The sequence below is a fragment of the Narcine bancroftii genome, chromosome 5, assembly GCF_036971445.1.
Source record: "Narcine bancroftii isolate sNarBan1 chromosome 5, sNarBan1.hap1, whole genome shotgun sequence".
NCBI lineage: Eukaryota > Metazoa > Chordata > Chondrichthyes > Torpediniformes > Narcinidae > Narcine > Narcine bancroftii.
This window is the reverse complement of record NC_091473.1, coordinates 80,429,208-80,452,401: the sequence shown is the minus strand read 5'-3', so window position 1 is coordinate 80,452,401 and position 23,194 is coordinate 80,429,208. Positions and strand designations below refer to the sequence as shown.

General features: G+C 42.5%; 1 protein-coding gene across 5 annotated transcripts in view; it reads right to left on the bottom strand.

Annotated features, from left to right (window-relative positions):
- Nucleotides 1-23,194, bottom strand: part of cdc14ab (cell division cycle 14Ab) — a 153,746-nt gene that overhangs the window by 5,657 nt on the left and 124,895 nt on the right. For all 5 annotated transcript variants that reach the window (XM_069938000.1, XM_069937999.1, XM_069938003.1 and 2 more), the window contains 2 exons: nucleotides 11,924-11,971; nucleotides 755-880 (listed from right to left, as the gene is read on the bottom strand). In XM_069938000.1, coding sequence (XP_069794101.1) covers nucleotides 755-880; nucleotides 11,924-11,971 — 174 coding nt within the window. The remainder of the gene's footprint in view (nucleotides 1-754; nucleotides 881-11,923; nucleotides 11,972-23,194) is intronic.

Sequence of the window (23,194 nt, the reverse complement as noted above, 5' to 3'; positions counted from 1 at the left end):
ACAAGCATCCATATGCAGTGAATAGTTATTGTAACAAGAAAAACCAGACTACTGAAAATCTGCAGAGGCAGGGTTAATGATGATCGTCCCATTTCATTTGGACAATTCCTCTCACATTGCGTAAAAGAAAGCAAGCTTTCATCCAGAAAAAAAATGCCACTACACACTTTTTGATGTATAAATTTTTAAGACCTTCAAACAAATCTCAATTACACAATAATTCACTTTCTTTTTAACAACTATGCAGATACCCTTGCTACATTTACCAATTTAGCCACACTCTATGTAGGCCTTGGTAAGAGCTATCAATAAGTCATTAGTACTTTTGAAGCCCAACTCAACCATGTTCTCATCTGGTTATAAATGAAGACATTTGACACCAATAAAGGAAGGCCACTAGGTTCCCAAATCTTTCCTTCAGTGCCCCCCTTTTAGGCCTGAGATACTAAAGTAATAAAATGTCCTTATTATTAAGGACATTCTCACGGGAAATGACCAAGAAAGATCAACAACTGAAGCTGAAATCTTTCTGCAGTATTGTTCATCTTGATATTGTGAATAATTAAGTGGTATACCATATTCCACATAAAAACAATATTTTATATTGGTAAATAATCTTTTTAAATTCATCTTAGATTGGAAGTAAATTTGCATTTGTTTAAAATAAAATCTATTTCCCTTAACTAGTGTATTTATATAATTAAATGTTCAAGATCATAAACATTATCTTTTTAAAAACACAAAAAAGTTTCACCTTTTGTTACTATTGTTTATGGGTTGGGGGCTTCTGCCAATTCTTCGAGGACTTGCAGAAGTAAATGAAATCTTTGATGATTTCAAGGGTGACATTGATCCTTGGCCAGTACTTGAATAATTCACTCTGTTAAAACATGGCCACACAATTAAACTGGCTTCAATTACAATCATAAAACAGAAGCAGAAAATATTTTCTATGTGATTAAATGCATTTGTTTTCTGAACACTAAAGATGTTTCAATCTTTGAAATAAAGGAGCCATAAGAACAAAGTGAACATCAATTCATTGAATAGAATTAGAATTTTCAAAACAATAAAATCCTTAAAGCTGGGTGAACCAATACCTCACCATAATTATTTGTATATTTAGAAGTAAACAATCAGGCAAATTATCATTTAGTTACTTATGGATCTTACCCTGGCAACTTCATTTTCAATGTTACAACAATGACTACATTTCTGAAATCCTCATTTCCCAAAATGCTTTACAGCTATTCTGAACTCTTGAGAAGCACTGCACATCTTTTTACAAGATTCAAGTGATGTTCCCTCTTTCAACTGCTGCAAGTAAACGCAGTGTATTGTCAACATTTGGGTGCAGTTCTTCTCATGCCAGAAAAATCTCTGTATAATTGATAAAGGCATTTAATTACCACCATCTTAGCAACCTGCCAGTATTCCATATATTTTGATTTAAAAGATACAGTAAAATCTCTGGTATCTGGAATTCAAACAACCGGAAACCCAACAAACTGGCAAAAAAGGAAGTAAATAAATAAAATGAAAATAAATAAATAAATAAATACTGCTTAAGATTGTTAAAGTAAATGTTCTCTGAAACAACACACAACCCCTTAGTGAAAATGGGAGCAAACACCGAGCCAGCGGAGCACCCCGGCCATACCCTGCCAACAGCAGCTATTTGAATAAAGTTTCAATAAAGTTAATAATGTCAATAAATTTGTGTTTGAATAACATGGCACTGCTCAGGATGATGAGCCGGCCGATACCGCTTGCCACTAGGGTGACACTCCCAAATTGTTTCCCTATCCCTGCCTAGTAAGAGTCTTTTTTCTTTATTGGTATTATGTATATTAATAAGGCTTTATCTGTAAATTTGGGGAAGGGGAGGTTAATTATGATGGCTGCACTGTTAGTGTAGCAGTTAGTGTGACACTGCAGCAGTGCCAGCAAGCAGGGTTCGAATTTAAATTTTGTAAGTTATGGGAATTACCTGATTAAAGTGAACTTTACATAATTAAGGACTACAATACTGATTCTTTTCAAATGACTATATTTTGCACTGTCTTTTTTCTTTTAAACTGTGTATTCTTAATGCAGGTGTATTAATGAGGATTTGTAAGAATATATCTCAGTCAACTGGAAAATTCACATATCCAGCATCCACAATCTCTGTAGGGGATTTTACTGTAATCAGATGGGTAGCATATCCACATTAATCATGGCATAAAAGAACACCTCCAATTAAAATCAACTATTCCAAGTGGATAAAAGGATGAGGATAAAATCATAGTTTTGCAGTACAGAAACAGACCCTTCTGCTCAACTTGTCTAAGCCAACACCTTGACAAAGGCCTTTATCAAGTCCATGCAATGCTGGATTAACTACGGCAGCAAAAGTCACATATGCTATGGGCCCAGCATTTTCAAGAGCCTAGTGTTTTTAATGCTTGCAAGCTACCAATTCTGATTCAGTAATTCTGTACTTGCTTTCAACTTTTATGAATGACTGGCTTAAGCTTAGCGATTCTAGCCAATTATCACCATTAATTGGGGTTATTATTTTAACTCAGTAATTAATGTTTGTCATATTATCTGGCTGAAAATGAAAAAAATAATTACTTTACTATGCAAGTAAAAAATTTAAGTTTAAAATTGATGTGCTTTTTTTTAAAATTTAGGGCCCCTTTATAACATATGCTAGAGGCCCTGAGTCCATGTAAACAATATCCACTTTCTGGATAACCTAAAATAACTCCAAGATTTGTTAAACATGACCTTACACGCACAAAGCCAGCTGACTATCCTGGGGATTTATCTACCTTTATTCGCTGTAAGGTAGCAAGCACCTCCTCCTCTTTAATCTCTATTCGTTCCATGCCACTACTGCTTGTTTCCCTTCCATCTTTATATACTATACCAGCTTCCTGAGTAAATACTGATGCAAAAAAACTGTTTAAGATTTCCCCCAACTAGTGAGGCTCCATAGACAATCATTCTGATCTTCCAGGGGACCAATTTTGTCCCTTACTATCCTTTTACTTTTAATATACTTGAGAAACCTTTCGGGTTTACCTTCACATTATCTGCCCAAAGCAGCTATACACCTCTCTCTCTTAACCATATCGTCAATATCCGTTGAAAACCAGGGTTCCCTGTGCCTATAAACTTTGTCTTTAATCCTGACAGGAACATGCAAACTCTTCACTCTCCAAATGTCCCCTTTGAAGACCTTTCACTTACTAAACACATCCTTGCTAGAAAACAACTTCTCCCAATCCACTCTTCCTCGATCCTTTCTCATTTCCACAAAATTGGCCTTTCTCCAATTTAGAATCTCAACTCGAGGACTAGACCTACCCTTATCCTAATTAAATTGAATCTAATGACATTATGATCACTGGACCCAAAATGTTAGTCTACATGTACTTCTGTCACCTGACTTATTTGGTTCCCTAATAAGAGATCAAGTATTGCATCCTCTCTTGTTGATGCCTCTATATATTGATTTAGAAAACTTTCCTGAACACATTTTATAAACTCCAAGCCATCCAGCCCTTTTACAGTATGGGAGTCCCAGTTAATATTTGGAAAGTTAAAATCTCCTACTATCACAATGTTCTGCTTCTTACATCGGTCTGCTATCACTACAGATGTGCTCCAATTCTCTCTATTTATTGAGTGGTCTATAATACAACCCTATCAGTGTGGTCACACCTTTCCCATCCCACAGCTCCACCCATATGGCCTTTGTAGACAAGCCCTTTGGGCTGTCCTGTCTAAACACAGCTGTAATATTTTCCATGACAGCAATGCCATTCCTCTCTCTTTTATTCCTTCCCCTCTATCACGTCTGAAATAATGGAACCTCGGAACATTGAGCTGCCAGTCCTGTCCCTCCTGCAACTAAGTCTCACTAATAGCAATAATGTCAAAATCCTACATGCCAATCCACGCCCTAAGGTTGTCTGCCTTTCCGACAATACTCCTTGCATTTGAAATAAATACACCTGAGAACATTCTTATCATGTAAACCTTTCATATTTATCTATATATGCAGTCCTCACATGACCTTTATCTTCCTCCACTATCTACTCTAACACTCTGGTTCCCATCTCCCTGCAAACTTAGCTCAATCTAGAAAACCTACCTGCAAGGATGCTATTCCCCCTCCGGTTCAGGTGCAAACCGTCCCATCTTCCTTGAAACAGAGCTTTAACTTTACAGAAACATGAAGTCCTCCCTCCTGCACCATCTCTTTCACCATGTATTTAGCTGCATTAACTTCCTATTTCTAGCCTCACTAGCATATGGCGCAGGAGATTACCCTGGAGATCCTGTCCTTCAACTTTGCTCCTAACGCTCTTAAACTCTCTTTGCAGGACCTTCTATCCTTCCTACCCACGTCATTGGTCCCTACGTGAATCACGACATCTGGCTGCTCACACTCCCTTCTGAGAATGCCAAAGAACTTGATCCGAGATATTGGGGACCCTAGGAACAGGAAGGCAACAGACCATCTGGGATTCTCGCTCTCTCCCACAGAATCTCTCCCCCTAACTATTGAATCCCCTATAACTACTGTTCTCCTCTTTTCCCTCCTTCCTTTCTGAGCTGAGGGTCCAGACTTTGCCAGTGACATGACCACTACAACAGTATCCAAAACAGTATACTTATTGATGATGGGAATGGCCACAGGGGTGCTCTGCTCTTTGTCTATTCTCCTTCCCCCTCATGACAGTTACCCAGCTACCTGCTTCCTGACTTTTGCGGGTGACTGTCTCCCTGAAGCTCCTGCCTATTACTGCCTCTGCCTCCCAAATGGTCCGAAGTTCATCTAGCTCCAGTTTCTTAACTCTGTTGGTCAGGAGCTGCAGCTGGACACACCTTTTGCAGGTGTAGTCATCAGGGACAATTGTGCTGTTCCAGATTTCCCAAATCCCACAATCAGAACACTCCACTGCCTTAGCTGACTCCATTACCTACTCCCAATTTAAATAAAGGATCTTACCTGGCCTTACCTCACTGGAAGCAAGGTTGTCCTCAGCCTTATTTTTATTTTTGCCACATAATTACACCAACTACCTTACTATAATTATGTTGCATAAATCGCAACTCATGACAAGCCAAAAGCATTTAACATTGCTATAAATGTAGAGGTTGGAATAAATAAAGTGGATGAAAATCTACACAAGATAATTGAGCCAAGTATCAAATAGTTTCCTATTAGCAACAGGAAAGAGTTAGATGACAATAATTTCAGTAGAACAAAATACAGCATAACTTCATAAAATTCACAGAAGTAATTTCCAGCCAGCAAGTAAAAATACACTTGGCGTTAGAAAATGTAGTAATGTAGTGGCCTTTGCGTCAGGCGGACACAGGAAATGGCTGTCGAATGCAGCAACTGACCAAGCATTGCGTGGTTAAAAGACCTGTTTTCATAGGCTGTCGGAGGAGCAGTGAAACTGGCCAATCACCACCAGTGGATTGCAGGGGGGCCAATCGGGGCCCGGGCATCCGAGGTAACCAATCGGCAGCTGGCCCGCTCAAGCCACGCCCTGGTGGTGAGGCGGCCAAGTTGACTATAAAAAGCAGAGCTGCCAATGAATAAACCCAGTGTCGAATACACTTGACTGAAGTGTGTGTGTCTTTCTTCTCTTGTGGATTCAAGCTACAGCCTTAGGGCTATATCCGAGAGCCATTATGTAGCTCTAGCTGTAGCCGTAGCAACCTCACTACAATGGTGACCCCGACTGGTCCAAACGGCATTTTGGACCCGAAGATTTACGAGCAACCTGCAATCAATGCCGTAGCATTGAAGCTGCCTGGCTTCTGGACGTTGCAACCATGGATGTGGTTCCAGCAATCCGAGGCGCAGTTCGCCATTCAATGGATCTCCGCCAATGACACATGCTACTACCACATAGTCAGCACCCTCAATCAGAACACCGCTGCCTGTATCATCAACATCCTCCAGCGCCCCCTGGAACAAGGAAGGTATGTGGGCATCAAAGAGCTGTTAACCTGCACTTTCAGGCTCTCAAAGTGCGAGCAGTGTTGCATATCAACGGTTTAGGGGTCAGGGCCCCTTTCGCCCTCACGAGCGACATCATCACTCTCAACGATGGCCACACCTCCTACCCGCTGTTCCAGCGGATCTTCCTGGAGAGCTGCCCAAGGACATCCGACTGCTCATCATGGAGGAAGACTTTGATGACCCCAGGAAGGTGGCTGCCCGAGCAGACCTGTTATGGGCGGCGAAGAGGGACACCTGCGCTTTGCTCGAGGTGACAACACCATGTCATCAGTGCCCAGCCAGGAAGACCACCAACTGACTGGCCAACCAAATGCCACGCCCCAGCAGCAATACTGTTTCTATCATTGAAGGTGGGGTTCCGAGGCCCGTCAATGCCACACCCCTGCGGATTCCAGGGAAACACCCAGGCCAGCCATCGTTAATGGCTGCGACAACCGGCCAACTGCATAGCCTGCTACACATTCAAGACGCCCTGTCGGGCTAATGTTTCTTGATAAACACTGGGGTACAATAGAGCATCATTCCCTTGACCAGCCTGGATGCCTGCTGCGGCAAAGTGGGCGGGAAGCTCTGAGTGGCAAACGGCTCCAACATTCAAAAAGTCGGCACCCGCAGCATTCCCCTACGCTTCGGGTACAGCCAATTCACTTGGAAGTTTACAGTGGTGGCCATGCAACAACCATCAATGGGTGCAAATTTCCTGTGGGCCAACTCACTCGTAGTTGATATCAAAGGGCACCGGCTGGTGCACACCCAGACACTCACCAGCCCCCACCTGCACTGTGAATAATGCCGACAACGAATTCACTTGGGTCCTAGTAGAATTCACCTCCGTCACCATGTCTCACTTCCATTCAGCAGAACCCAAATCATTAGAGGGCCCCCCCTCCTCTTCACACCAGGGTGCGGCGTCTCCCCCCGAGAAACTCAACCTAGCAAGGGACGAGTTCAAATAGATGGAGAAACTCAGCAATGTGCGGCGCTCTGACAGTCCTAAAAAATGCGGCTCAGACTTTCCAGCGGTTGAAGGATGCAGTGGGCCGAGATATGTATTTTGCCTTCGTCTTCCTCAATGACATTTTAATTGCCAGCTACATCCACAATGAGCATGCCACCCACTTAAAACAATTATTCTCCAGGCTAAGCGATTTTGGCCTAACCATCAACCCGGCCAAGTGCCAGTTTGGCTGAGAGACTATTGACTTCCTAGGCCATTGTATCGACCTACAAGGAGCCAGACCACTACCCACTAAGGTAGATGCTACTCGCTCTTTCCCCAGGCCATTGACAGTGAAGGGACTACAAGAGTTTGCAGGTATGGTCAAATTTTATCACTGCTTCGTAACTGCAGTTGCCCGCATCATGAGCCCACTCTTTCCCCTCATGGCAGGACTCCTCATACACCTGCGGACAGATGCCCCGACCACACTCACGACAGACACCTCCAGCACAGCGATCAGGGATGTACTTGAGCAACTGGTGAATGGACGTGGCAACTGCTGGCCTTTTTCAGAAAACATCTCAGGCCACCAGGGCTCAAGTACAGTGCCTTTAATAGAAAACTGTGAGCCTTATATCTGGCAATTCGGCACTTTCATTACTTCCAGGAGGGTAGGAATTTCAAAATTTACACAGACCACAAACCTCTTTCCTCCACCTTCAGTAATGTGTCAGATCCGTGGTCAGCAAGGCAACAGCAACACCTGTCCCACATTTCCAAATTTACAACAGATGTTGAACACATAGCTGAAAAATCTAATGTGGTGCCGACGCCCTATCCAATCCGACCATCTTGGCGGTGCAGGCCCCTACCCTGGGCATCGACTACACAGCCCTGGCTGATACGCAGCAAGCAGACCCTGACATTCCTGCGTACTGGACAGCTCTCACCGGCTTACAACTGGAGAACATTCAGATTGCCCCTGGCAATTGCACGCTGCTCTGCGACCCCTTGATGGGTAAATCTCGCTCTGTCGTTCCGGTTGAATGGAAGAGGTGGGTTTTCGACTCGGTCCAGAACTTGGCTCACCACGCCATCAAGACTACAGTCAAAATGGTGGCAAACAGGTATGTCTAGCATAGCCTCTGCAAAGAGGTCGTCCTGTGGGCCAGGATTTGTACTAAGTGCCAGTCCTCCAAAATCCAGACTCATATTAAAGCTCCACCATAGACATTCGAGCCAGCACAACGCCGCTTCAGCCATATGCGCATTGACATTGTAGAGCCCCTACCCGTATCCAGAGGTGTTCCCTTCTCACAATGGTCGACTGGATGGCCAGAGGCAGTGCCACTATCAGAGGCTTCCACAGAAGCATGCTCACGGACTTTACTCAACATTTGGGTAGCGCATTTCAGTGTCTCCAAACACCTTACATCAGTCAGGGGGGCCCAATTCACTTCCAGTCTATGGACTGCCAGCCCCCGCCCTGGGGAACACAACTCCACCTCACCACAGCTATCACACATAGGCCAACGGGTTGGTGGTGAGGTTCCACAGACACCTTAAGGCAGCCTTTACGGCATGGCCTACCGAATCTAACTGGGATGATGAATTCCCTTGGGTCCTGTTAGGCAACCACACTGCACCCAAGGAGGACCTCAAGGCATCCTCTGCTGAGTTAGTCTATGGCGCACCCCTAGTTATACCGGGTGAATTTATGATGGCCCCTGAGGACTTGGGGGAGCCCCCGGCAACCACATTGTCCCAACCATGCGAGCGCCTAGGTACCCTGACCATCCCCCCCACCCCAAACCTAGACCCCATGGCCAAACACTTACATCCCAAAGAATTTTACTGTCTGTAAATACATGTTTGTTCAGTGTGGGGCTCACTGGCCACCTCTATAGCGGCCCTACGAGGGATCATACCACGTTCTCAGACACAACAGCTCCACCTGTGTTTTGGACATTGGCGGCAGGGAAGAGACTTTCACACTTGCCTGGTTGAAACCAGCCTACTTGGACTTTGGCCAGCCCAACATTCACCCAACCACACGGTACTGGTCAGTCTTTACAGTGGAAGACACGTCCAGTGGTGATAGGGATCAGAGGTGAGGGCCTCAATAAAATTATTGTTATAAAAGAGATAGTGATGAGCAAACTAATGGGACTGAAAGCGGACAAATCCCATGGTCTTGATGGGATGCATCCCAGGGAAGTGGCGGGAATTATAGTTGATGCATTGATAGTCATTTACCAGAATTCTCTGAATTCTGGGCAGGTCCTGGCAGATTAGAAGACAGCATATGTCACGCCACTTTTTAAAAATGGATGTAGGCAGAGGATAGGTAACTATCAGTCAGTTAGCTCAATGTCTGTAGTTTGGAAAATGCTTGAAGCTGTCATTAAAGATGAAATAGCGAGGCATTTAGAATGAAGGGCAGGTCTTGTTTGACAAACTTGCTCGAGTTCTTTGAGGATATAATAGGTGTGGTAGATGGAGGGGAACAGGTTGACACTGAATATTTGGATTTCCAGAAGGCGTTTGATAAGGTGCCGCACAAGAGACATCAATAAGATACAGATGAATGGAGTCAGTGGATGTATATTGGCATGAATTGAGGATTGGTTAACTGACAGAAGGCAGAGAGTTGGAATAAATGAGTGTTTTTCTGATTGGCAGACAGTAGTATGTGGGGTGCTGCAGGGATCAGTGTTGGGCCCACAGCTGTTCATCATTTATATTGATAATTTTGAAGAGGGGACAGAGTTTAGTGTAGCCAAGTTTGTGGATGATACTAAATTGAGTGAAAAAGCAAATTGTACAGAGGATGTGGAGAGGTTGCAGAAGGATATAGTTAAGTTAGGTGAGTGGGCGAAGGTCTGGCAGATGGAGTACAATGTTAGTAAATGCAAAGTCATCCACTTTGGTAGAAAAAATAGAAGAGCAGATTATTATTTAAATGGTGAAAAACTGCAGCATTCTGTCATGCTGAAGGACTTGGGAATGCTTGTGCATGAATCACAAAATGTTGGGGTGCAGGTACAACAGGTTATTAAGATGGCAAATGGAATGTTGGCCTTCATCACTGGAGGAATTGAATTCAAAAGCAGGGAGGTCATGCTGCAACTGTACAAGGTACCGGTGAGGCTGCACCTGGAGTACTGTGTGCAGTTCTGGTCTCCATATTTGAGGAAGAATATACTGGCCTTGCAGGCAGTCCAGAGGATGTTCACCAGGTTGATCCCAGAGATGAGGGGGTTGACCTACAAGGAGAGACTAAATTGTCTGAAATTATAGTCAACTCAAATTCAGAAGAATGAGAGGATATCTTATCGAAACATATAAAATTATGAAAGGGATAGATGAGATAGAGACAAGAAAATTGTTTTAACTGGTAGGTGAGATCAGAAATAGGGACACAGCCTCAAGATTTAGGGGAGTAGATTAAGTCAGAGATGAGGAAAAGCTGTTTTTCCCAGAAAGTAGTGAATCTGTGGAATTCTCTACCCAGGGATGCGGTTGAGGATATTTCATTAAACATATTTAAGGTTCCGTGAGATAGATTTTTACATAAAAAGGAATTAAGGGATATGGGGAAAAGGCAGGTAGGTGGAGTTGAGTCAATGATCAGATCAGCCATGATCTTATTGAATGGCGGAGCAGGCTCGATGGGTTGGATGGCTCCTATTTCTTATGTTTTTATAAACCTCTTGTGTTGAGAAAATCCATGAATAAAGTTTAAAAAAAGAGAACCTTATCCAAGGGGCATAAAAGAATGTCATGCCTATATTAGTCAATCTCCATGAATCTGAGCTTAATTTACACGTTAACCAATGCTGATGCACTTCCAAATGCTTTTGACCCATAGTGATTCCCTTCCTACTAACACCCCAATTTCCAAATGATCTGACTTTTCTCTGGCATATGAATTCAGTCTAGCATCTTGTGCATCTCTTGCTTTGTGGCCCATTGGCAACCATACCCTCAGAAAGAAAGACAGAGATATTCAAGTTGGAAATTCCAGTGTTTGGATCCCAAAAAGCTGAAAGCCCTTCCTTTAAAAGTGGTTCTCAACCTTTTTCTTTCGACTCACATACCACTTTAAGTAATCCCTATGCCAGAAGTGCTCTGTGATTAGTAAGGGATTGCTTAAGATGGTATGTAAGTGGGAAGGGAAGGTTGAGAATCATTGCTCTGGACCCAATTGTTACTGTAATATTTTGTTTGAGGAAAAATTGTCATTTTGGCCCATTTCCTTTGGAGTTATGAAACTATGCAATCAGGTTCGATTAAAACAATGGTTTTCAAACTTTTTCTTTCCACCCTCATACCACCTTAAACAATCCCTTACTAATCACAGAGAACCTGTGGCATAAGGAATACTTAAAGAGGTATGTGAGTCGAAATAAAAAGGTTGAGAACCAATGCTTTAAAAACTACATCTTCAATCAAGCTCTTCATTATTCCCTTAACTCAATACAAACTTTCTGATTTTGCTTCAAGCAATTATGAACATTTTCCTATTTCAAAATGTTTTATGCAAATTGAACGTGGCTGTGATTCAAGCTTTTCACTCTAGTGTAGCGTGCAGTAGAATTGTAATTGATTGTAAATATTCCTTTGTAAATTGAGGTTTGATACCATACAATAAAAAAAGCTGCACACAAAGATTTGATTTGCAGAGTTTTGCTTACTTCATCTAAAATCCAACTTGCAGACATTGTTGAAGGAATACAAGGTATACTTGTGGGGCAATTAATAAGATAACAAGAAATTCAATAACTATAGATGTCCTATTATTCATATTTTTAGGGGATTTTAAATGTGCATTTACAAACTTTTCCATTGTGCAAAACTAGCTCAGTTTCAAGTTTACCTGTTCTATAATTATTTAATAATGTACTTAAGCCAGAAAGATTATAAACATAAACACACTTGGTTACCTGAATGGCTGAGATGGAGACCTTGAATGAATTTTCATATCATCTAACCTTTAAAACAACAAGTCATGTAATAATTAAAAAGACCCTTTTTACATAACAATTGTTTCATTTATACTTATGTGCACATTAACAATAATAAACATGTCAAAAAGTCCAAATCCATGTTAAGATGGCATTGCTTTGTTCCATTTTTTTTACAAGATAGGAAATGAAAACAGCTATGATTAGTCTCTTCAAATATCCCTTAACTAAATTAGTTTAATTAGCTTTGAAAATATACTAAAAACCTTCTTTGATCAGTGTAATGAAAAGCCTAGTCACCTTTGAAGGAACATTAACAAATATGTTAAAGATAAAGAATGACATCATTTATTCCACTTCAATTGTGTTTCATTATACAAATTGTAACTTAATTATTTCAAAAACTAAAGTGCAACCCTACATCAGGGATCAAGATGAAAGGCCAGACATTAGTGAACTAAAGCTTGTTTTTTTTTGTGAAACTTTATATTTTTGTGCAACACCTGCATTTTAACAATACCAATGATGGGTGACTTGGGAGATTGGATTCAAAATGGGGTTGGATAGAAAAATCAGAATTTTTATTGTCATTAACAAGTCACGAAATTCAATAGTTTGTGGCAGCATCACAGTGAAAAATTCATATAACACCACTTTTCAACAATAAATTTAAAAAAGTGCACAAAAAAGTGAAGCAGTGTCTTTGTTCATTGATTATTCAGGAATCTGATGGCACAAGGGGGAAAACTGGCCTCGTGCTGCTGAGTGGTCGCCTTTAGATTCCTGTACCTTTTCCCTGATAGTAGCAGAGTGAAGAGGGCATGGCCAGGGTAGCGGGGGACTTTGAGAATAGAGGCTGCTTTTTTAAGACACTGTCCTCGATGGAGTGAAGTCTGGTGCCTGTGACATTGCAGACTGAGTTAACAACCCTCTGGAGTTTTTTCTTGTCCTGGAAGTTGGCACCTCCATATCAGAAGGTGAGACAACCAGCCAGAGTGCTCTCCACAGTACACCTGTAGAAGTTTGAGAGTCTTCAGTGACATACTGAATCTCTTAAAACACCTCACAAAGTATAGCCGCTAGCAAGACTTCTTAATAATTGCATTGACGTGACGAGGATGCTCCAGGACAGATTCTCAGATATGTTGACAACCAGGAATTTGAAGTTCTGGACTCTCTCCACTACTGAGCCTTCGAGGAGGACTGGGTCGTATTCCCTGACTGCTCCCTGAAGTCTACAATCAACTCCTTGGTTTAGCTAACATTGAGCGCAAGGTTGTTGGCATGACACCACTCAACAAGCTGATCTATCCCCCTCCTGTACGCTTCCTCATTGCTGTTTATAATGCTGCCAACAATTGTGGCGTCATCGGCAAATTTGTAGATAGCATTGGAATTGTGCCTGGCATTGTCTGTCATGGGTGTTTAGTGAGTAGAGCAGAAGGCTAAGCATGCATCCTTGAGATGGTTGATGATTAGTGAGGAGGAGAAATTGTTTCCAATTCATACTGACTATGGTCTTCCGATGAGGAAGATAGATCTTTTTGTGGTGCCAGAGTATTTTATGGTGAGGGCTAGGGTGAAATGGGGAAGTTTAAGAGCTCAAAATCATTTGGATAAAAATTTTTCTTGAACATAGAGATACTGGACTTTAGGTTTCTGTGTCTTCTACCTGAAGGTTGCATCAAGAAGAGGTTGTGACAGGGAGAAGGGCAGGTGGAATTTAATCTAAACAAATGACAGAACTCTAAGCAACATTGATGTAAAGAAGAATCTTAGGATGCAAGTCCTGAAATAGGCAGCACAAGTGGATAGGGTAAAAAAATGTGTATGGCATACTTACCTTTATTGATTAGAGCATTGAGTATACAAAAGTTATGAATTCATGTTGCAGCTGTATAAAACTACAGGTAAGCCACATTTCTGGTTGCCATATTACAAAAAAAGACATGAAGCTTTGGAGTGGGTGCAGAATGCTGCCTGGATTAGCTACAAGGAGAGGTTGGATACATTTGGATTATTTTCACTGGAGCATTTGAAGCTTAGGGGTGACCTGATATATGCATATAGAATTTTGAGAGCAAAGAGAGTGTCAGAGGCTTTTTTCCCCTAGGTGAAAATGACAAATAGTAGAGGGCATAGATTTAAACCAAGAGGGAGGTTGTTGGGTGGGGGAAGGGGTGGGAGTTTAAAAAGAGATTTTTAAAGCAAGATTAAAAAAGCACACACAAAATGATAGATGTGTGGAATGCACTGCTATGGGATGTGCTGGAAGCAGATCCGAAAGCAAATTTTAAGGGGCATGAAAAAAAGTAATACAAACAGGCAGGGGATGTAGGGATATTAGATTGTTGTAACATGAGGTAATATTGTATTCATTGCTAATGATCCCTCTAAACTACGTGCTAACAGCAACCCAGCAACCCAAGTTAAGAAAAACATCAGGCCGGTGTGCAGGAAGTTGTTAAATCTTTGATAGTAGTGCACAATTTCACTACTGATCATAAATTCTTTGAGTGTTATAATTATCAGTATTGAGATCCAGGGAATGAAAGGACATATGAAAGGTAATGAAAATAATACCAAAGTCAGAACTATAAGCCATTTGAGACCACTGGAAAAATCTGACAGTTCAGTATAATTTCTACTTTGCAACTACTTTTAACAACATTGCAACAGTACCCTTTAAATATAATGAAATGCCAGAAGACATTTAACAAGTGAATAAGGCAAACTTTGATGTCGAAACAAGAATAAATGGCCAAATCACTGGTGGAGGTAGGTTTTCAAAACAAAAAAAAATAGTTAATAGGCAGAGATTTTTTAAAATTTAAACTTAAAACTCCAATTTTTTTGAAAGGTTAGAGGAAACCCATGTAGACATGGGGAGAATGTACAAACTCCTTATAGTTAGCACCAGATTCGAACCCGGGTCGCTGGCGCATTAATAATGTTATGCTAACTGCTAATTCTGAAGTTTGGATGAAGACTGATGATAACATTACAGATAATGGCAGAGCTACTAAAACTGAGAATGCAAAGCAAGAACTGGGTACCCAAAAACCAATAAAGAACAAGGATAAGGATTCAGGGTCATGTGATGTGAGGGGAATAAGAAGAGGCAGAACCCCAGAGCTCACAAAAAAACCCAACAAAATAAGTGCCAGAATGATTCCTAGAGGTGTGGGATGACACTAGGAATAAGAAAATGACAAAGAAAAACAAACGGACAGCAAAAAATGACAAGGATTTAGTCCCAAAGTCAGAGGACCGTATCATGGTGCCTCATGGAGAAGAAAATGGCAGGGCCACTTTGAGACCCGTGGAGGAAGCCATCGCCCAGGCTTCAATGGAGCCCGCCCGGAAGAAGAGCAGAGATCAAACAGGCAATACCACCCTGGACTGTCAAACAGGTGAAAGGAGCCCCGGGAAACGACATGGGGAGAGGGGGTGACTCGGGACATTCCTCCCGCAGCGAGAGTGCCATGTCTGATGCCCCTGTGCTGAATGCGATGCCTGCACTTGTGCTACAACTACCAAAAGCAGTAACAGCGGGGAAGGACTCAAACTGTGGGGCGGTGAACCCAAAGTGGTCCCGGGTCGGGTCCAGGGACACGACAAGCAGCAGCAATAGTGGCGAGATCAGTGAGGAGGAAGAGGACTGCGAGGGAGATGGAGGTGGCAACTGCAGTAATGGCAGATACCATGAGGCCGGGTACTCAGTAAAGAACACTCGAGCCCTCCCTGAGAGGCATGTGGGCGACCCAGGGACATATGGAGAGCAGACTATTTTGAGCAGTGGAAAAGAGAGCCCAGGACTTGGGTCAGAAATTAAAGAAATGCAAGGGACCATCACACGGAGATGGAAGATAGGGTGGGGAGCAAATGAAGACAGGTTAAGCAGGGTAGAGGGTGAGTTAGATCCCTGGTAAGGGAAAGAGAGCGAGTCTGGGGAAGCTAGATGCCCTGGAGAATTACAGTCACAGGAACAATATCAAAGTTAATGGTGCTGAGGGAAGATTCTTCCAGAAATGAATCCCCAAAGTACTGGGGAAAAGGTAGAGGTGGAGGGGGCGAGTCTGACACCCCTTCCAAAGTCAGGACCTGGGCAGAAACCTTGCTCGATCCTAATAAAACTGGTGCGCTACCAGGATAGGGAGAAAAACATGGGGGCAGCAGCTGGAACAAGGAAAAGAGGGGGGCTGATGGAAATAGAGGGGGACAAGATATTTTTCTGCCCTGATATTAGTCTGACACTTTTAAAGTGAAGAAAAGGAGTTTGAGCCAGTTCTAAGACTGGGGGGGGGGAAACACAAGTTTTTTAAAAACTCAGAAATGAGTAAGGCACAACAGTTTACTCAAGAACTGTCAGAACTTTTTTTGGGGGGAGGGGGAGAGGGTGGGAAAGAAAAAGAAAAACAAGAGCAAACGTGGGGACTAGTCAAGACATTATAAATAGTTGCTGTAAATTGCTAAACATCTGGGCCCAAACATAGGTTAAAAAAATTATGAATGTGAAACGGGAATGGAAAAAGGAATTTAGGAGAACTCTGGGGTGGGGGTAGGGTAGGAAGGTGGGAGGGAGAGACGCGGATCACAGGGACTGAGTAATGGAAGGATGTGGTGGTGGCAGGAGAGCAAAGACCACTGGGAGAGGAGGAGGAGAATGAGGGATAGGATAAGGGAATATGGTGAAGGGTCAGGGATTGTGATAATGCTAGGGGTTATTGTTGTTGTTTTTCCCAGTTTTCTTTTCTAGTTGGATTTTATTTTTGGTTCGGTTGTCTTTGTGTTTGTTTAGTTTTTCCAGGGTTGGTCACAGGGTTGGCGAGCGGGAGCAGAGGGCTAAAGAAAGAAGGGTGGACGGATGGTGAAAATAGGGCAGTGGAGGTACAGTGGAGGCACCAGTCTGGAAATCCCTGGCACAATGGCTAAGAGTATAAAATACGTTAGATTTGATGTTAACGGTTTGAATGGGAGAGTGAAGAGGAAAAGAGTCTTGCCACACATTAAAAAAATGGTGGCCGATCTGGCCTTTCTCCAAGAAAGGCATCTAATGGAGCGGGAGCACCAAAAGCTAAAGAGGGGATGAGGGGATGGGTGGGTTAGGTAATAGCCTCCTTATTTGGCTCAAAGGTAAGGGATGGGGGGGGGGGGAAAGGTAGCAATCCTGATAGGTAATAGTGTTTCGATGAGAGTGTAGTATGTGACTACATATAAAACAGGGAGATTTGTAATGTAACACTGTCAGATATATTCAGAATCCTGGACCTTAGTTAAGGTTTATGCCCCAAATTTCGATGATGAAAAATTTATACAAGATACTTTCCTAAAATTGGCAGAGGGAAAGGAAAACATTTTGGTTGGGGGTGGGGGGGACTTTAACTTTTGTCTGGACCCTGTCTTAGATAAATCGACTAAGAAAATATCTAAAACAAAGGCAGCAAGGGCTACCATCGGTTGTATGAAGGAGCTGAATCTGATAGATGTTTGGAGGCAGAAGAATCCCAGGGAGAGGGACTACTCCTATTCAAAACAACACAACTCCTACTCTAGAATAGATTTTTTTTCCCGGCTTCAGCCCACGTAGAGGGTAGAATCATGGAGGTTGAGTACACAGCGAGGCTCCTCTCAGACCATTCACCCCTATTATTAACAATAGAAATGCCAGATAAGCAGGATATGGTATATAGGTGGTATATTAATACATTGCTATTAAAGAGCCCGGAATTTTGTATTGTTATAAGAGCACAGATAGATATGTTCTGTGATACCAACTGTGCCTCTACTCCAGACACATTTCTTGTATGGGATACTCTCAAAGCGTACTTCAGAGACCAGATAATTGGGAACACTAAAACAGTTAAAAAAATTATGAGGGAGGTAGATGAATTAGAACAAGAGGTTACTTACCTAGAAAAGGACTTCCAAAATTCAGGCTCAGAGGACCATTACAGGGCTCCAACAAGTGAGAAATTGAAGTGCAATACATTACAAACATTTTGTCTGGAAAAAACCATAATTCGGTCAAAACAAAAATACTATGAATTGGAGGAGAGAGCCCACAAAGTCCTCTCTTGGCAGCTGAGGACGGAACAGACCTTAAGAACGATCAATGCAAATCAAACTGGGAGTAGCAGGATCTCATATAAACCAAAAGAGATTAATGAGACCTTCATGAAATTTTATGAACCTCTTTATAAATCAGAACTGACGGGAGGTTCAGTTAAAACTAACGAGCTTCATGGCTAAATTAGAACTGCCAAGTTTAGACCCAGAGTAAAAGATGGATTAGATCTTCCCTTTAAAGAGAAAGAGATAGGTAAAGCATTGAGCTCACTGCAAACTAACAAGTCTCCAGGGCAAGATGGGTTTCCACCTGAGTTCTATAAAGAGTTTAAAGATCTATTGATGACCCTTTACATGGAGGTGGTGGACCAGGCAATGGAGATCCAAACCTTCCTAGAATCCTTTTTCACAGCAATCATAACAATACTCAAAAAAAGACAAGGATCCGCCAATGCTGTCCTCTTATAGACCTTCTTCTTTCTTTGGCTTGGCTTCGCGGACGAAGATTTATGGAGGGGGTAAAAGTCCACATCAGCTGCAGGCTCGTTTGTGGCTGACAAGTCCGATGCGGGACAGGCAGACACGGTTGCAGCGTCTGCAGGGAAAAATTGGTTAGTTGGGGTTGGGTGTTGGGTTTTTCCTCCTTTGCCTTTTGTCAGTGAGGTGGGCTCTGCGGTCTTCTTCAAAGGAGGTTGCTGCCCGCCAAACTATGAGGCGCCAAGATGCACGGTTTGAGGCGTTATCAGCCCACTGGCGGTGGTCAATGTGGCAGGCACCAAGAGATTTCTTTAGGCAGTCCTTGTACCTTTTCTTTGGTGCACCTCTGTCACGGTGGCCAGTGGAGAGCTCGCCATATAACACGATCTTGGGAAGGCGATGGTCCTCCATTCTGGAGACGTGACCCATCCAGCGCAGCTGGATCTTCAGCAGCGTGGACTCGATGCTGTCGACGTCTGCCATCTCGAGTACTTCGACGTTAGGGATGAAAGCGCTCCAATGGATGTTGAGGATGGAGCGGAGACAACGCTGGTGGAAGCGTTCTAGGAGCCGTAGGTGATGCCGGTAGAGGACCCATGATTCGGAGCCGAACAGGAGTGTGGGTATGACAACGGCTCTGTATACGCTTATCTTTGTGAGGTTTTTCAGTTGGTTGTTTTTCCAGACTCTTTTGTGTAGTCTTCCAAAGGCGCTATTTGCCTTGGCGAGTCTGTTGTCTATCTCATTGTCGATCCTTGCATCTGATGAAATGGTGCAGCCGAGATAGGTAAATTGGTTGACCGTTTTGAGTTTTGTGTGCCCGATGGAGATGTGGGGGGGCTGGTAGTCATGGTGGGGAGCTGGCTGATGGAGGACCTCAGTTTTCTTCAGGCTGACTTCCAGGCCAAACATTTTGGCAGTTTCCGCAAAGCAGGACGTCAAGCGCTGAAGAGCTGCCTCTGAATGGGCAACTAAAGCGGCATCGTCTGCAAAGAGTAGTTCACGGACAAGTTTCTCTTGTGTCTTGGTGTGAGCTTGCAGGCGCATCAGAACTCTCTGAACCCTTCTCCATTAACAATGGCGTGAAGCAAGGCTGTGTTCTCGCACCAACCCTCTTTTCAATCTTCTTCAGCATGATGCTGAACCAAGCCATGAAAGACCCCAACAATGAAGACGCTGTTTACATCCGGTACCGCACGGATGGCAGTCTCTTCAATCTTATAGACCTATTTCTCTGTTAAACACAGATTATAAAATACTGGTCAAAGCCTTGGCAAAAAGATTGGCGAAACATTTGCCAAAGCTAATAAGGACCAAGCGAGCTTTGTACAGAAAAGACAGGCGGCAGATAACATTGGCAGATTGTTGAGTATCATGCATCTGGCACAAAACAGGAATGAAAGGAGCTTAACTGTGGCCCTGGATACAGAAATGGCATTTGACAGATTGGAGTGGGAATTTTTATTTAAAGTGCTGGGAAAACTGGGGCTAGGGCCAACTTTTATAAATTGGATAAGTGCGCTTTAACCATGTGCCCAAGGCTAAAGTTGTGACCAATGGACAAATTTCCCCAGCCTTCTCACTGACAAGATCAAGTAGACCAGGAAAAGCACAAAGTTAATTTATTTGCCGATGATGTCCTGATATACCTGACAGACCCGGCAAATTCATTGCCCAGGTTGCAGTCCACTCTGGAGGACTATGGGGAAGATCTCCGAGTAGAATATCAATTTGTATAAATGCGAAATTAAGCCACTTACGAAGGAGGATTACGGCCAATTTTAAGAAAATAGTCAACTAAAGTGGCCACAAAATCTGATCAAATAACTAGGAGTTAGAATGGATAATAACTTGAATAATTTATTCAAGTTAAATTACTCCCCCTTGTTTGGGAAAATTGAGGAGGATTTAAATAGATGGATGTCCCTGCCCATTACATTCGTGGGCAGGGTTAACTATATTAAGAGGAATGTGATGCTAAGACTCCAGTTTCTCTTTCAGACAATGCCCTGGGGATTCTTCAAAAATTTACTTGCAGGAGTGAGATTTCTATGGAATGGAAAGGTAGCCAGGATCTCTATGGAAAAATTGATCTGGGATTATAGTCTGGGCAGATTGCGAATGCCATCCTTTAAAAAATACTATTGGGCAGCCCAGTCAAGATGCATCACCTCCTTCTTTGAGGTGGAAAGGTGTACTATCCTGGGCATAAATCGAACTGCACATGATAGGCGAGCAGGTAGCAGAGGAGTTTATTTATAAATGGGACGCTAAATTGCTATCAGGAAAGAAAGGTAGCCCCATATTAAAACAAATAATTCTCATTTGGAAGAAAATTAACCAATATGTAGGAATCAAAGTGGGGCTGTCTCCAAACCACCCCTAACTCCATATAGATTAATACCATTGACAGTGGGTAATGAGATCCTGGTTACCTGGCATTGTAATAGCATCAGGTGCATAGACTGTTATGAGCAGGGGCAGCTAATGTCATTTGAGAAACTTAGGAATAAGTATAATTTATCAAATAAGATGTTTCACTGCTACCAGATAAGATCTTTTCTACAGGGTAGATTAGGTCCCACTATAGCCCTACCAGAGTGCAGTGACATAGAGGCCATGATTCGAAGGAGGAGCACATGGAAGTTCATTTCAGCAATGTATTTCATGCTCCAAACAGAAGTCCCTTAACCAGTCCTGGATAAGTCGAGGCAGAGGTTGGAGTTGGAGTTGGGAATAATGATTAATGAGCAGTGTTGATCCGACTTGTGTCGGGCCAGCATGATTGCAGTCATCAATGCGTGGTACTGATCGATAAATACAATTTTCATTTTATTAACTCTTCACTCTTTATCTTGGGGGGGGGGGTGGTTAGACTAACTTTAAGCTAGGTCATTAATGTTGTGTACTAATTATTGGGGGGGGGTTTAGGTTATTTAGTCTGTCGATATAGTACTGTAATTTTTATTATCTTACGTTTAATCTTTTTACTGTAACTTTCTATTTTATTCATGTTATAAAATCTTAAATAAAGTTTAAAAAAAAAAGATAAATACAATTTTCTACACCAGCTGTACCCGATGCCACAAAAATTGAACAGATCCAAACCTGAATCATTAGACTAATGTTTTAGTTGCAACATTTCGACAGGAACGTTTGTGCATGCAACCTGGACAGATGCTAAGGTGAGGCCCTTTTGGGTGGAACTGGGCTAAGCCCTGGAAATAAAAATCATAGGTAAAGAATTCCCACAGGACCCAGAGTTGTTCCTGTTGGGAAACATAATGGATGTAAGGCTTATAATTAAGCTGTCCAAATTTCACATTCAATTTGTTATGATCGCATTGGTGGTGGCCAGGAAGTGCATAGCAGTTGCCTAGAAGTCCAACTCCTACCTGAGCATTGAACACTGGAACAAAGAAATGCAGAGCTGTGTTCCCCTGGAGAAAATTACCTACAACCTATGGAAACCTTTTTGAAGGTCTGGCAACCCTTCTTAAACTACATAGGGGCATAACTGTAGTGTGGACCATCGTGCCTTGCTGCCCTACCCTCCTAATTCACCCCTCCATTGGTGGGGAAGCAGAGGGGATCCATCCCATTCCAACCAGGGAAAGTCACAGAAAAAGAAAGACAGCCTATGTGCTGACCGCCGTGATGTGGCAAACCCATAATCCCCCAAATATCAGTTTTATACCTTTGTTGTGAGGTAATTAAAAGTCAACAGTACTCAGTGAATAGAAAGGAGGGAAGAATACAAAATGCAGAGAAGAAATCTCTCAGAAACTTGGCCCAATATTTGGATGGGCAGTAAACAAACAGTTCAATGAGAAGTGCGACAAGTGGAAAAAGGCAAGATGCTGTGATGGATTACATCATATTTTATTGTGTATATAGAAATGTTTTTGAAGGAGATAAGATTGTGGGGTAGTGTAGGTCACAAACAAACATTTCACAAAACATATCTCATTTAAAATGCAAGAGCTTTGCTCATACCAGAAACTCCAGGCCCAGTGCCTTTGTAAAGACAATAAAAACTGCTTTGCTATAAATATTTTCATAAGGAGATGCAAATAGAAGAACCTGAGCTCAAGAGACTATACAAGTAGGTGTTAATTGAACATGCTGTGGAATAATGGATTATTGTTTTGAAAGCATCAGATGAGCAGGCTCAGAAGATTGGGTCTGATGCCACAATCTGTCTGGTTGCAGTTTGCTGTTCTAAGAAGGTCATGTGGTTTTGTAAAGAGGGAGGGAGAGAGGGAAGGGAGAGAAGACCAAACAGGCTTTCTCTAAGAAATAAAGTGAGAATCAGTTTTCTGCAGTGGCTTTTGGAGGCTGCAGAATGGCAAACTGGCAGCTTGTTTAAATCCCATTTTGAAGACCGGTTGTGAGTTCAGAGTTCAGCCTGTTGAAAACCCTTGTGGTCCATATAAGAGGAAATGGCTGGCTAGAGTGTTTTACCTGAAAGAAGGGAAACAGAAGTAACTCTGTGGTGACCTGAAAGAAAGAGGATATCATTTGGAAAACCACAATGGGGCAAGTTTCTTCGACAAGACACTGATATGGCTAATCAGAAGGAATCAGTTTGTGTGTGTCCAACGAACAACGAATCTCTCTCTGAAACCAACAATAACCTTCCTGAATGGTAACCAATTACCTTTAAGCATTAGAGCTTGGTGAATATTCATAAATGTTCTGTGC